We start from the raw sequence: 13,744 nt of genomic DNA, 5'->3' as shown, positions 1-13,744 counted from the left end.
TTAAACCGGATAAAGAACTAAATCAATAAATCACATCATATTTTTTCATTACAGGTGTACACTACATCCCAATGACTCTCTGGCTATGGAGGGACCTCTCTCGCGAGTGAAGTCCCTGAAGAAGTCTCTCCGTCAGTCATTCAGGAGGATCCGCAAGAGTAGGGTGTCTGGGAAGAAGCGTGTGTTGGTCAGCAGCCCATCCAGTAAAGTGAGTGCTTTTCTCCCACTGTCGAGTCTGATTTGACTCACAATTCATACTGTGGTTGTTGAATTTACTATCAACAAAAATACCGCATGCACAGTGACTGAGAGTGACTGGATGAATAGCTACTTTTAATTAGATTTTTTAAATCACAAATGAGGGGTCACCCAATTTCTTGGCAGTAACTATTTCTTCTTTTGCAGAGAATTCCTAAATAAGCATGCTAGCCTATGAATTTTTTTTATTGATGTCTACTTGTTGCATTGCACATTTGATCCTTCTCAATGCTTCATTGTTCATCAGCTAATTTTCAAGCCTGTCATGAGTTTCATTGACTATGATGTGCAAACGCTGTTGTTTTTCTACCTGAGTCTGTCTGTCTGGCTTCAGGTCCAGGAGGCTAATGCTCAGCTAGCAGAGCAGGATGCTGAGGTGACGCCAGTACAGAGACGGATTGAGCCCCGTTCAGCTGATGATTCATTATCTGGGGTGGTGCGCTGCCTCTGCTTCGCTGATACCTTCCTTCGAGATGGTATGAGCAAATCAATATTACACTCTGCAAATGATGAGTGTAATCAATATTACACTCTGCAAATGATGATGTAGCCACAGATTTCCACCCAAGGAACAATCATGTTTGATGTTAGAGGCACAAGTTCCTGTTTCCCAGTAGAAATGGAGAATACTTTAAATATTTCTTAATTTCTTATTTCTTTTTCTTTTTTAAAAAAAAAAAAGCCTGACAAAGCCTAAACATGACAAAGATTTCTGTACATTATTCAAATTCATGCATGTATTTGCAATTGCATTTCCCTTATGAGTGTTAATGATTTGAGACATAATTCAAATGCAAAATGTGTATTGCATTTGCATTTTAGTGCACGGCAATGTTCAGCGACTGCCAAAATTAAAATGCAACACCCAGGTAACATTTCATTTTCTTTATCTAAACAGGTCTGATTCTGCCGTATTAAAAATTCCATAGATATCATTCCATTTGCGATTACAATTTCTCATTCTCATGCTGCAACTCGTGCTGCTTTTGCAGTATGGTTTGCATTTTCATCCACCTGCAGCCTGTGAATTACAGTTTTGCAAACTCTGTGTCACTAAAATGGTGTTGATGAAAGCCAAAAACTCTTCCAGCAGCTCTAGAATCAGCTGTGAAAAGTCCTTTTGGGCATGCGTTAAATTGTCCCTAGCCATTATCTCCATATTTTTTTAGCATAACAAGAGAATCTGCTATCACCATAAGTTTAGACCAGTCATCGACAGAGAAAATGCAAATAAGTGGTTGCGTGGTGATGAGGGGGTCCAGTTGCAAATGGAAGGATTGTTATTACATTTCTTATATGGCAGACACTGACCAGTTTAAACATTGACCGTGACCTTGCATCATGGACTTTGCATTTACATTTTAAATTTGGCAGACATTGTGCATTGCTGTGCACAAAAATGCAAATACATGTTTTACAATTGAATTGAATGATGTCTGATTATGTGAACTCATAAGGGAAATGCAATCTAATTAACATTTGAATAAAGTCTGGAAAATGCTCTTATAGAAGGCCAAAGAAACTCACCCGAACCCAAGTGTTTTACTGATTATGCTGGAGTTGGAACCATGTCAGATCTCTGTCTGGACCACACACCCAAGCTGTTCTGTCTTCAACATCTGCACGTCTTTCCTTTAAATCAGGCACTTGCACAATCCTGTCCAATGGCTATCTGGCAGGGAACAGTACTCAAAGGAGAGATTTCATACAATGCATTATTGTTCGTTAAAGGCAGTAAATCAGTGTGATGTGTAATCAGTCTGTATTTATGGTGGTGTTTAATGGTTAATGTTATTGGATGTTTATAGTGTCCCAGGTTGAGACTTTTTGTGAATAACTGCTGGTGTAGTATTAAAGTTCAAATGAGCACCAAAGGACAGGTATTGATGTGGTAGAAATACATAATAACTTCCATTTCTCTGAAGTTTCAGACTGTTTTACTCAGACTGGGTGAAACTGGAAGAGATCGACGCATACCTGAAGCTTTCACATGCTGATGAGTAATATTTTCCCCCCCTCATTCAGGAACGCACCATGGCCCTACCATGTGGGCTGGGACGAATTCAGGCTGTGTGTATGCTTACGCCTTGGACGTGCCCTCACAGGAGAAGTTCTCAGAGCGGAGCGTGGAGGCTTTGCTGGGGAAAGAGATCCAACTCATGCACAGAGCACCAGTTGTGTCCATTGTTGTGCTGGACGGCAGGGGAAACCCTCTGCCCGAGCCCTATGAGGAGTCAAGAGACCTGGCCAAAGCTCCTGATATGCAGGGCAGCCACTCAGTCCTGATTGCCTCTGAGGAACAGTTTAAGGTGAGAGGTGCAGGATATGGTGGGCTGCTGATCAGTGCAAATAGCCAGTGAGAATTCATTTTTTCATTTTCTTTAGTTCTGAGTGCAGCAGTGAAACATTTTTGCTTCATATAGAAAGCATTTTGCCTTTGGCATAGTCATGATGGAGAAGTACAACAAAACTAAAATGGTTTTCCTGAACTTGGGCATAATCTGGATTGGGGGGAAAAAACTTTAAAAAATATTCTAAGGGTGTTTCCTATCTATGCAATAATCATTATGTCTCAAAATTGTAGACTGGTGGTGAGGTCTTGCGGTTCATTAGTGATGAAACAAAATGTATACAAAACAAAGCACAATTGTGAAATAAAATTTAAACTAACAAAAATGATTTCAGAGTTCTAAATTCAGTAACTTGACTGTATGAAGTAACATGGAGAGTTTATGCTCCATGTAGACTGATGTCCAGAAAGGCTTAGTGATTGATCCTTTTCTCTTTTTGCTTAATACTTGTTGATACCGCTTGGTGCTGTAATACACATTGAGAATGACTCCCAAATCGTCCCCTGCTATCCACAACGAAAGATCTAGGTTTTTACTTGGATCTCATCCTATCTGGCAGAAGACAACTCACGGATTGCATCTCATCACCTAAAAGCTGCATCCTTGCAAGGAAAACCTGCTGTATGCTGTCTGGGAAAAGGCGCGAAACATTTTGTAGTATTGAGTGATACTTGGCACGTGGTTGCAACCATCACTCAGCTGTGCAGCTTTCTCCTGTTCAACATTTAGAGGACTCTGCTATTTCTCTTCAAGGACACATGCCAGATGCTTGTTCAGTACCTCATCATCTTGAGACTTGACTACTGTGACCCCCTCCTGGCTGGTGCTCCTATAGTTGCAGATAAAACTCCGCTGCTGGCATGCCTCAGGTGGTGGAATAATCTTCCCTGTGTATCTGAGCTGCCCAGCTGTCCCTAGCTGTCTTCACACACAAGACTGAAGAACTGTAATCATGTACATTGTTCAGTAATCATGTCCCATTCATTGCAGGTGTTCACGCTGCCTAAAGTCAGCGCAAAAACCAAATTCAAGCTGACTGCTCATGAGGGCTGCCGTGTACGGAAGGTGGCTCTGGTGAACTTCTGCAGTGCTGCTTCTGAGGACTACTGTGAGAATGGCCTAGTGTGCCTGACCAACCTGGGGGACATTCACGTGTTCAGTGTGCCCGCGTTGAGGCCGCAAGTGCGATATGACTGCATCCGCAAGGAAGACATAAGCGGCATTGCGTCCTGTGTGTTCACCAAGACTGGGCAAGGTGATAAGCTTAACACATTGTCGTTTCTGAAGGGGTGTGTTTGCTGTAATTGTTGACAGTATCTTATTGTTGCCCACTGACAGGGTTTTATCTGATCTCACCGTCCGAGTATAAACGGTTCTCTCTGTCTGCACGGGTCATCACTGAACCTCAGTGTTGGGTGGATGTAGATCGACCTTACGAATCTTCTGAACATGAGTATGTCACCTAAGTCTTGTATACACTGTTATATTATGTTTTTAATGAAAATTCTTTCATTTCTGTTGGGCACAATGCCCAACCAGCATACATTTGTGTTTGGTAATTACCCATTATACCCAGTGGTTAAGGCTCTGGGTTACTGATCAAAAGGTCGGGGGTTCAAGCCCCAGCACTGCCAAGCTACCACTGTTGGGCCCTTGAGCAAGGCCCTTAACCCTCTCTGCTTAAGGGGCGCTGTATCATGGCTGACCCTGTGCTCTGACCCCAGCTTCCTAACAAGCTGGGATATGCAAAGAAAAGAATTTCACTGTGCTGTAATGTACATGTGACAAAGGCTGCTTCATTATCTTTCCAGTTTGTGTATGCCCGTACTGCCTCAGGCCAATGGCACATACAAGACCCAATCACCAGGAGAGAGCAAATCTGCAGAGCATGCTGAAGGTGACTGTGATGTTACAAAATGGTGTGAAGTGTGTTGTTTTGCAATGTGATGTCTGGAAATCAAGGTTGCTGGGGATGTTCAATACACTGACTTGATTTTTTTTGTTGTTGTTGTTGTTATTGTACCTCTCTTTATTATCAGGCGTGTTTGATGAAATGCAGAGTGCTTTATCCTCTCCTGGCCTGGATTCTCCAAACAGCAGTGCTGATATCACGCTCGACACAACAGGAGAGCTCACTGTGGAGGATGTGAAAGATTTCCTAGTGTGAGTCCTTGGCTTAGAGACAGGCTGGCAGACACTACTTATGTGATCACACTTTATAGAATTGTGTTCACGCTAAAGCACAGTGCAGTATTGTTTTTTGTTTTTTCTCTTTTCTATGTGTTGCTCTTAGGATAGCATATTGTTTCAGATCCACATGCTTGTTTTTGCTTGTACAGGAGTGTGGATGAGGCTGAGAATAACCTGAGGAATATGAGTGAGGAGGACGGACGGCTTCCTGGGATTCTTATCAACTGATAAGTGTCGACAAATGGAGGTGAGTTCTTCTTAAAACTGAGGCCTCCTCCATTAGAGCTTGCTGTTAGGTACTTCTGCTTCTGGATGGAGATGAGGGTATATAATTGTGTTTGGGTTATAGAGGAGATGTCTACCAAGAATATGAACCCTGACTGTGCCCAAAAGCTGGTTAGCGTGTCTGCGTGCATGTGCAGACTAAAGACTACTTTGGGGATGGCAGTTCCTTGCTGTTGTTGTGTATGAACAAACATTTTCCGTTTTGTTTGGCACGCATTAAACAAAGCGTGCAGCTTCTTGGCATTTTCACGTTTTGATAAATGAAATGCAACGCAGCTGTCGGGCCACACAGATGGAAACAGATGGCGCTTACAGAACCGACAGAAACAAAAGAGTCTCGGATGCTGTATGTTGTAACAGTAGCCGGCTGACTTTTACTTTACTTTTACTTGCTCAAAGCCAGACTGGGCTATGTTCTCATCCCATCAGCATTAAGTGTGGCTCTGTGTTCCAGACTGCGAGTGCTGGCACTCACAAGAGCATCTGCCTCTCATGTTCCTTCTGTCTCCTTCCTCATGTCCTACAGGCGTCTGCTTTCCTCCCTTTAAATCCCACAGACGGGTTTATTACAGCACATTTAAAATTATTGACTTTATTAAACAAGAAAAAACAAAACATTCTGAAGTTTCTCCAGATTTAGGTGGTGATTTGCAGTGCTTTCAATTTCAACAGACAATAAAAGGGAAAAACTGGAACTTAAATCTGAGTCCTAGTTTAACATTTCCTGAAGTTGGATTTTCCACCCCGAAGAAAATGCTATTTATGGTGAAACCAGCGGTCTGCTTCCTCCCTGTGGACATATTAGAAAGTACAGCTGAAATCTAAGGAGGATCTTAGGAGGATCTTAACCATCCATCAAACACAGGGGCGGACAGTAAACAGCAAGGAGTGATGTGTGCAAGCATGCATTTTATTGTGGTCTGTTGCTGCTTTTGATGTGGTCATATCTGAGCAAAATTATACAAATTCACATAGTCTGAAGGGAAACATTTACATGGAAGCATAATAAATTTACTTAGAGCTTGATTAAAGCAGAACACTCGTATGAGTCTTCTCCAACTTCCCCTGTTACAATTTAAACTTGAATTGGCAGCCTTATTTTAAAATGTAGCTAAAAGTGCCCAGAAAAACCATATAAATCCACTGTTTATTAAACTAAATCATCCATCACTTCAGAGCATGAATACAGAAAGAAAATTAAACAGTGTAATATTTGTCTCCACTAATGATTCAATAAAGTATTTAGAAGCTGCTTGATTTAAAAGGAACGACTCTTTCACCTTGCCATAAGAAATGCATTTAAAGTAATAGATGCATTAAAACCAACACGTTCTGTAATAAGCACATTTGAGAAGAGGGGGTGTGAGACATGCTGTCAGAGCGCCCACTGGTTTCCACCCCCATTTAATCACAGTGGAAGTGGGAGGGCATTTTGGATGCTTCAGGTTTGGAGAGCGACTTTTCCAAATGGTTGCACTCTGTTCCATCTGAAGTGGCTTTAAGATTGAAGTATAAGTGGGCCTTAAAAGACTGATTTGTATTTTTTTTTTTTTTTTTTTTTTCCCTCAGTGGTTTCATTTTAATGACTATTCTGTTTCCAGGGCTGATGGAGGAGAAGTGGTGGAAATTCCCTCATTATGTGCAATTGGACCTTGAGGAGGAGAATAACTTCAAGAGGCAGATGCTGCACTCTTCTCTTTTCACTCTTTGCCCTCATCCTCACTTTCTCTGGTTTCTTATTCTCAGCTAACACATCTCTCAGTGTGTGAGGCTGTACACCAGTGCTTTCCAGCATGAGAGCTGCTTAAGTGCATTAAGAAGGGTAGATCAGACATACTGCGCAGCATGCAGGAAAGAGGCTGTCGGAATACTTGCACTGACCACATCTTTGGTATTTTTTTTTTTTTCTTTCCTACTGCACACATTCCTCTTTTCTTGTGTCATGATGCCACTTTGCTTGTCCTTTCACTGTGTTTGCCAGGAAGAGGCATGAAGTGAGTATAAAATGTTTCTGTTGCTTCTCAGCAGCCTTATCAACACTATCTATAATACTGTGATGGTTTCTTACAACAAATCAGGAGGCCATTGAAACGTTCAGCTTATGGACCCTGTGGGTTTGATAGAATCTTGTGGTGTTCCTTTTTAATGTCTCATGTAACCACTTGCCATTGTAAGTAATATTGACAATTAACTGTGAACTGTAGTATTTGAAGGAGCATGGTGTCTAATCTTAGAAGTATTAATCATTAATTAGTGAGTATTGAGCTTTGAGTTTTATTACTCGTGTATACTTGTAACCTTATTAACAAAAATGGAGGAACTAATAATTATGGTTTTCCATGTAACATATTTGATAGAATAATTTTATACTGCCTATAAATTTTGTATTTTTTTTAGATTTAGGAAATTAAGTCTTTCTAACAACATTTTGGGGCTGGTGGTGTGCTAAGAGAATAAGTGTAGTTTATATGGTTGATGAAGCGATCTCAAGTGAAGCCAAATGAAAGTACAAATGAGAAAATCTGCAGTTTGGGTAAATCAAGGTGTTCAGTGTCAGTGACTTTTAAAGAGTACAGCAATGTTTTTTCATATACTTAACTTTCTTTTAGTAATGAAACATTACATTTGCGTCACATTTTCAATACATGGCTTAGTAATGGTTATAACTTGTTGAATTTACCTGCCCTCATGTTTTCCCTGTGTAATTCCTGTTTTTAATATCAACGGGACCTCACTAATGTAGCTGTTCAGTTACTCTTTAATTTCTCTCTGTATATTTTCTTTACTATAATGTTACACCTGACACCTAGCCTGTGAATTTGTATTTAATTTTTCTTGTGTAGAAATGTAATTGTAGATATGACCATGCTAATGAACAATGTTAATAAAGTATTTACTCATTTTAATTGCTTTTTTGTCTCTAATCTAATGCACGTCACATTCAAATGTAAAATGTCTTTTAAAAGCACGAATGCCATTTACACAGGTTAAATACTCCATGCTACCTCTGTTAGACTTGCATTTATTTACATGTAAAGCTTTATTATTAAAAAAAAAAAGTTATTAACATAGCCTTACAGAATATGCTAATCTTTGGACTCAATTACAAATTCACTTCAATATAGAGTCAAGTTAAATTACAGACTTCCAGTGGTTAAGCAAAGATGCTCAATTTAAAGTAGCTCTGCAATCACTGAATTTTAAAGATACTTTAGAAAAACAGATTGACAACATCCACATGGCAATGGCTGTCATTAGTTTTTAGTCTCCAGCCCAGACGTAGCCCCTTTTTGCTAACAACAACCCATGAAGCATACGTCATTTCATCTCATAAGCAACAGAGTGCTTTGAAAAATTACAAACTGGGGGATTTATGACAGTAAATGTGTTTTAAAGTGGAATGCCTCTTAAAGAAAAATGGCATTCAGAAATGGTTAATTGTATTTACATGAAAAATAAACTTGTATCACCTGTACACTCTACACTTATCAGAGGATGCAATAATGTATTAAGAAGAGGCACGCTACATGTGATTGACTTTCTTAGAAAAATAAATGCTTGAAATCTAGAATGGATTTGAAGAAGAAAAATGATATCCCCCCCCCAAACACTGCAGTGACTTAAGAAACTGTTCAAAAACTTTTACACCATATTGCTGTCACCCTCATTTTCCTCCTCTTCCTCTTCATTTTCCTCCTCCTCTTCTTCTTCTTCCTCATCTTCATCAAAGTACCTTTCTTCAGCATCGCGAGTTAAAATGTCCAGGTTATCGTAATCTGGGTTCTCATCCACTTCACTGCAATATACAAGATAGCTGTTATCAGGTGAAAGAATTGTCTACATAATGCATTTTCTATATAAAAAAAAAAAAGAAGAAAATCCTAGTTACATTAAGAACTTCCCATAAGAAAGATCAATATCTGAAATACTGTAATATGATGTTTCTGTAAAATGTAGGCAGTGTTCAGGTGGCGTTATCATGAACTACAGGGAAGCGATTAAAAAGGGAACATTAAAAAATAGAGTTTAGACATTCTGTTCAGCAAAATCTTACTGTTATTAGATCACATAATGCCTAATGAGTTTTCCATAACTGCCTCGAGACATCAATGCAGAAATCTGCAAATCTGCAGAAATTGCTGTTATTGAGTGTACTGAAGGACAAAATGATGGAACTGAAATGAACCTGTAGTTAAAGTCTTCATCTTTGCCCTCTAAGAAGCGTTGGTGCATTTGACTCAGAAACTCCTCTCTCAGCATGGCTTTCTCTTCTGCTGTCGGTTCCCATTCCGCCTGTGGAGGCTCCTCGTCATCTATGGAGTAAGGAAACACAATCAGCAGGAAAAATTATTATTTATATTATTACATAGGTGCAAGATCCAATCTTTAAAGACCCTTAAATAGGCTGTGGGTGTGTGTTTTGTTCTAGGAAGGCTGTAGCACACAAAGGTCTGGGTATTTTGTTCTGCACTGCATTAATGCAGCAGTCTGTAAACTAAACCTCATATACTAAACGAGAAAGTTGTAAGATGTAAAAAACTATACCTTACTATACATTACTATTTTAAAATGTTACACAGTTATAAACAGTAAGGTCAGTATTACACTTGATGTAATTCTACATGTGTGTGCAAGATGGCTGGCCGTGTATCTTGTGGTCAATAATGTGACTGCAAGATACCAGCGTGACATGACTTTAGCAGCAGACTGAACAAACCATGACAAACCCAAAGATAAGCTAACAAAGTTGATCAGGAATTAATTGAATATACGTATGCCAGCTCTATACTGCACTAGAGTGACAAATGTGTCAAAATAGCTGGCATGAAATAACTAACAGTTCACAGGTTGACATGGAAACCTGTCTGTGAAGGCTGTTTTGGCCGTGACATGCCCCCTAGTGGAAATATCTTTTTATTCCCCAGTTAGTTAGTATAACACTGGCCTCAGAGAACTCACCCTCCTCTTCCTCCTGCTCTGCACAGTTCTCTCTGCCCTGTTCCTCCTGCAGGCGTTTCTGGAGCTCCTTCTCCTGGTAAGAGTTGATGAGCAGGTCAGACAGACCTATCGGGCCCTTCTGCATAGCTTCTTCAGCACGCTGCAGGATTTCTTCCTCACTCAGGTACTGACCGATGTACTGCTCATACAGAAGAGGCTCTCGAAAACGCATCTGCTCCTCGCTGAAGTACTGGCCCTCTTTGGAAGGGCAAAAAAGCTCAGTTATGAAAAATATGATAAAAACGCTTTAAGAGTCAGCTAGCTTTCTGCTCATTCACTCTGTCCTCCATTACTTTCCATTCATTCATTTCATTTATTTAAGTTTTTTTTTACCTTATGCATGTTTGTATTTTATCTGTCTTATTATTATTATTATTGAGTTTTATTTATTAATTTACGTCATTTTATTTGTGCTTTACACAAAATACAGCACTTTGGTCAATATTTGTTGTTTCTAAAAGTGCGTTACAAATAAACTTGCCTTGACTTTACTAGGTTTATTCATTAATTTAGGTAACTGCTTTATCCTGGTCAGGGTTGCAATGGATCCTAGAAACCCTGAGCATGTGAGGGTACCCACTGGATGGGACGCCTGTCCATCGCATGCACACCATCATTTATCTGAACTAAACAAAACAAGGTCTAACCACTACTACCATTTACTCCAACACAACTGAGCAGACTGACTGCCAACTGCATTTATTAAACAAAGAATAAAACATGACAGGGTGTGCCATTAAAAGGAAAATAATCTTTTTTCCCCCCTCTCTTGAAGTTAATAAGACACAAAGTGCACCTTGTGTTACTGAGAATCCACAAAGCCCTTGAATATGAATACTCTCCTGAATACTCTCGTGTTGGAAAAGTTCTGGAGACGCCTTGTAAAAAATGCTAAATAAACATCTCCTCACAGACAACTTCACCTTATCACAAATTACACATTTAATCTGGTTATATGAGTGTTTATGTGAGTGTCCATCATGTAAGTCCCTGTGTAACTGTTACTTTAGAAACTAAACCTAATGTATTTGAATGAGCACAAGAATATAAACCCGTGGTTTATATAAAATTATAAACCAAAGAAAATTATAGAAATTAATCAACACCGTCTGACCAGTCAGAATCAGGAATTCAGCAGCGATGCGGTATAACTTGCATGGCGGACTCACTACACGATCTAAGGATCAGTGCATCACTAACATTTACAATATTGGTGATTCGCCAGTAGTTAAGAATGAGCAAAACAAAAGGCTTTGAATTTGTAAAAAGTGAAAGGATAATACGGGCAAATTCAAAATCACCACACATACCCTTCTGAAGTGCACGAAGAGCTGCGTAGCGATGGTTGCGCACCCTCGTCTTGTTGGCTGAACTCGACGCCCGTTTCTGAACTTCCGTACAGTAATACTGTGTTCTACAGTCACTGCTCACATGTGAGAAGGCCTCCAAATGCTTCGGTTTCAAATGAGTGTGATAACGCTCAAGAAAGACTACCGGCTTGGTATTATACTGTTCCAACAATAACTGCTTTTTCTCCTCCATAGTAAGATCAGGTTCTCCCAGCTGCTGGCTCTTTACTGGACTCCCACTGTCCACTATAGCTGATAACATGCCATCCAGAAGGCTGGAACCTTTATCCTGAATCTGGAGAGAGAGAGAGAGAGAGAGAGAGAGAGAAAGAGAGAGAGAGATAGAGTGAGAGAGAGAGAGCGCAACAGGTACCTTCATTTTGCTCAGTGGTGGCTGTGTGCTATTAAAGATATTTCACTTTATAAACATAAAATATGGGTTTTAAAAAGGTTCTCACATGGGCAGTGGGGTTTGAGGGCTCACTGGCACACTGGTCCATCTTGTCCTCATCCTCTGTTCCACCACTATCTGGCTCATAGGGTGCAGGACTGGCAGGTTTGATGCATGATTCGATTTCACCCCACATTTCTGGTCCCGAGCGTAAACTGTTATTACAGAAAGCACATTTAATCTGTTTCTTAAGCTGATGTCAGCTATGCTGTGAAATTTCGATCTAGGCAGCATGAAAATTGACCGTTTCACTAGTAGATACTGTTAGCCAAGCTAACCAGATTACACTGTCATTGTCATAGCAGTGTCAATGAGTGACACTCCTGGATACGTCGTAGCAACGTGTCTTCACAGATTGAATGTGTTCAGGTAGCAGGACTGAGTGAATGCTGTGGGACAATAAAATGTACATCTTTCATAACCTATAATGGATAACTGGATGGAAGGTTTTAAAAAGGTTCTCACATGGGCAATGGGGTTTGAGGGCTCACTGGCATACTGGTCCATCTTGTCCTCATCCTCTGTTCCACCACTATGTGGCTCAAAGGATGCAGAACTGGCAGGTTTGATGCATGAGTCTAACCCTACCTTAACCTAATCCTAACCGAACCCTAACCTAACCCCAACCCTAACCCTACCCAACCTAACCCTACCCTACCCTAACCTTAACCTAATCCTAACCGAACCCTAACCTAACCCCAACCCTAACCCTACCCAACCTAACCCTACCCTACCCTAACCTTAACCTAACCCTTACCTAACCCTACCTTAACCTAACCCTACCCTAACCCTACCCTACCCTAACCTTAACCTAACCCTTACCTAACCCTACCTTAACCTAACCCTACCCTAACCCTACCCAACCTAACCTTAACCTAACCCTTACCTAACCCTACCTTAACCTAATCCTAACCCTAACCTAACCCTACCCAACCTAACCCTACCCTAACCCTACCCAACCTAACCTTAACCTAACCCTTACCTAACCCTACCTTAACCTAATCCTAACCGAACCCTAACCCTAACCTAACCCTACCCTAACCCTATCCAAACTAAACCCTAATCCTAACCCTACCCAACCTAACCCTACCCTACCCAACCTAACCTTAACCTAACCCTTACCTAACCCTACCTTAATCTAACCCTAACCTAACCTAACCCTACCCAACCTAACCCTACCCAACCTAATCCTATCCAAACTAAACCCTAATCCTAACCCTACCCAACCCTAACGCTATGTAGCACTCACTTCCATAAACCTCTCCGCAGCTTCTCAGAACAGCTGTTACTAAAACCAAAACAACTCGCTAGTTTCTACAACACACAGCAAACTCACACATTCCTGCATAAACCAAGCACAGGCTTTTAGCTTCAAACAAGAAAAGAGCTTTTACCTTTCGTAAGGGACAAACCAGGACTGTTTACATGCATGTACACCGCAGACTCCGTGCAGGTGCTTAACTAAGCGTGCTAGCCATTTCTGGAAAACAGCATCACTAAAAAGTAAACATACACATTATTATTATTATTATTATTATTATTACTATTATTATTATTATTATTATTAATAATAATAATAATAATCAGTATAATGAAATACCGCGTTTGCTGGTACGAAAATTGAAAATAACTCCCTCACTGTTTAGCACTGAGAAACTTCTCTGGCTCTATCCCCAATGCCTAATCACTCCCTATATGAAGTGCACTACATTGAGTATAACCTAATAGCTTCCACTCCCTATGTAGTGCATTCCGTTCAATTCAGCAGTTTGGGATTTGTGCCTTGTGCGCCATGTTTTATCTTCCCCTGGAAACCTCGCTATGTCGAGCCGTTCCTTTTCAGCGTCTAGTTACCAGCAGAT

At 40.4% G+C, this 13,744-nt stretch overlaps 2 protein-coding genes across 9 annotated transcripts in view; one reads left to right on the top strand and one right to left on the bottom strand.

Moving 5' to 3' along the window:
- The window catches only part of llgl1 (LLGL scribble cell polarity complex component 1), a 33,152-nt gene extending 25,162 nt beyond the window's left edge, over positions 1-7,990 (top strand). For both annotated transcript variants that reach the window (XM_026929627.3, XM_026929628.3), the window contains exons 15-23: positions 55-208; positions 593-734; positions 2,284-2,567; positions 3,600-3,864; positions 3,948-4,062; positions 4,421-4,506; positions 4,649-4,772; positions 4,949-5,046; positions 6,686-7,990. In XM_026929627.3, the coding sequence (XP_026785428.1) occupies positions 55-208; positions 593-734; positions 2,284-2,567; positions 3,600-3,864; positions 3,948-4,062; positions 4,421-4,506; positions 4,649-4,772; positions 4,949-5,027 (1,249 nt within the window). In that variant the 3' untranslated portion in view covers positions 5,028-5,046; positions 6,686-7,990. The remainder of the gene's footprint in view (positions 1-54; positions 209-592; positions 735-2,283; positions 2,568-3,599; positions 3,865-3,947; positions 4,063-4,420; positions 4,507-4,648; positions 4,773-4,948; positions 5,047-6,685) is intronic.
- Positions 7,991-8,094: 104 nt separating this feature from the next.
- On the bottom strand, positions 8,095-13,645 carry ccdc97 (coiled-coil domain containing 97). Of its 7 annotated transcripts, none has more exons than XM_053228400.1 (8): positions 13,522-13,645; positions 13,277-13,378; positions 12,127-12,271; positions 11,890-12,037; positions 11,393-11,726; positions 10,044-10,280; positions 9,271-9,397; positions 8,095-8,880 (listed from the first exon to the last, which is right to left on the bottom strand). In XM_053228400.1, exons 4-8 carry the CDS (start codon positions 12,016-12,018, stop codon positions 8,727-8,729), a joined length of 981 nt encoding a protein of 326 aa, XP_053084375.1. In that variant the 5' UTR covers positions 12,019-12,037; positions 12,127-12,271; positions 13,277-13,378; positions 13,522-13,645; the 3' UTR covers positions 8,095-8,726. The 7 variants fall into 7 exon arrangements, with proteins under 7 accessions (XP_053084375.1, XP_053084374.1, XP_053084377.1 ...); XM_053228399.1 differs by having other exon boundaries at positions 13,483-13,636; XM_053228402.1 differs by having other exon boundaries at positions 13,277-13,362; positions 13,483-13,633.
- Positions 13,646-13,744: the final 99 nt, after the last annotated feature.

Source organism: Pangasianodon hypophthalmus, chromosome 23, assembly GCF_027358585.1.
Source record: "Pangasianodon hypophthalmus isolate fPanHyp1 chromosome 23, fPanHyp1.pri, whole genome shotgun sequence".
NCBI classification, from domain to species: domain Eukaryota; kingdom Metazoa; phylum Chordata; class Actinopteri; order Siluriformes; family Pangasiidae; genus Pangasianodon; species Pangasianodon hypophthalmus.
Note: the sequence above shows the minus strand (reverse complement) of the source record. Positions and strands in the feature narration are given on the sequence as shown.

Excerpts from the sequence above, each read along its gene's own strand:
- ccdc97 (XM_034298451.2), bottom strand. The coding sequence starts at position 12,400 with ATGAGGACAAGATGGACCAGTATGCCAGTGAGCCCTCAAACCCCATTG. Across the intron at positions 10,281-11,392 it reads TCTTCGTGCACTTCAGAAGG|AGGGCCAGTACTTCAGCGAG; the intron begins GTATGTGTGGTG and ends GCCCTTCCAAAG. Across the intron at positions 8,881-9,270 it reads GATGAAGACTTTAACTACAG|TGAAGTGGATGAGAACCCAG; the intron begins GTTCATTTCAGT and ends TGTATATTGCAG.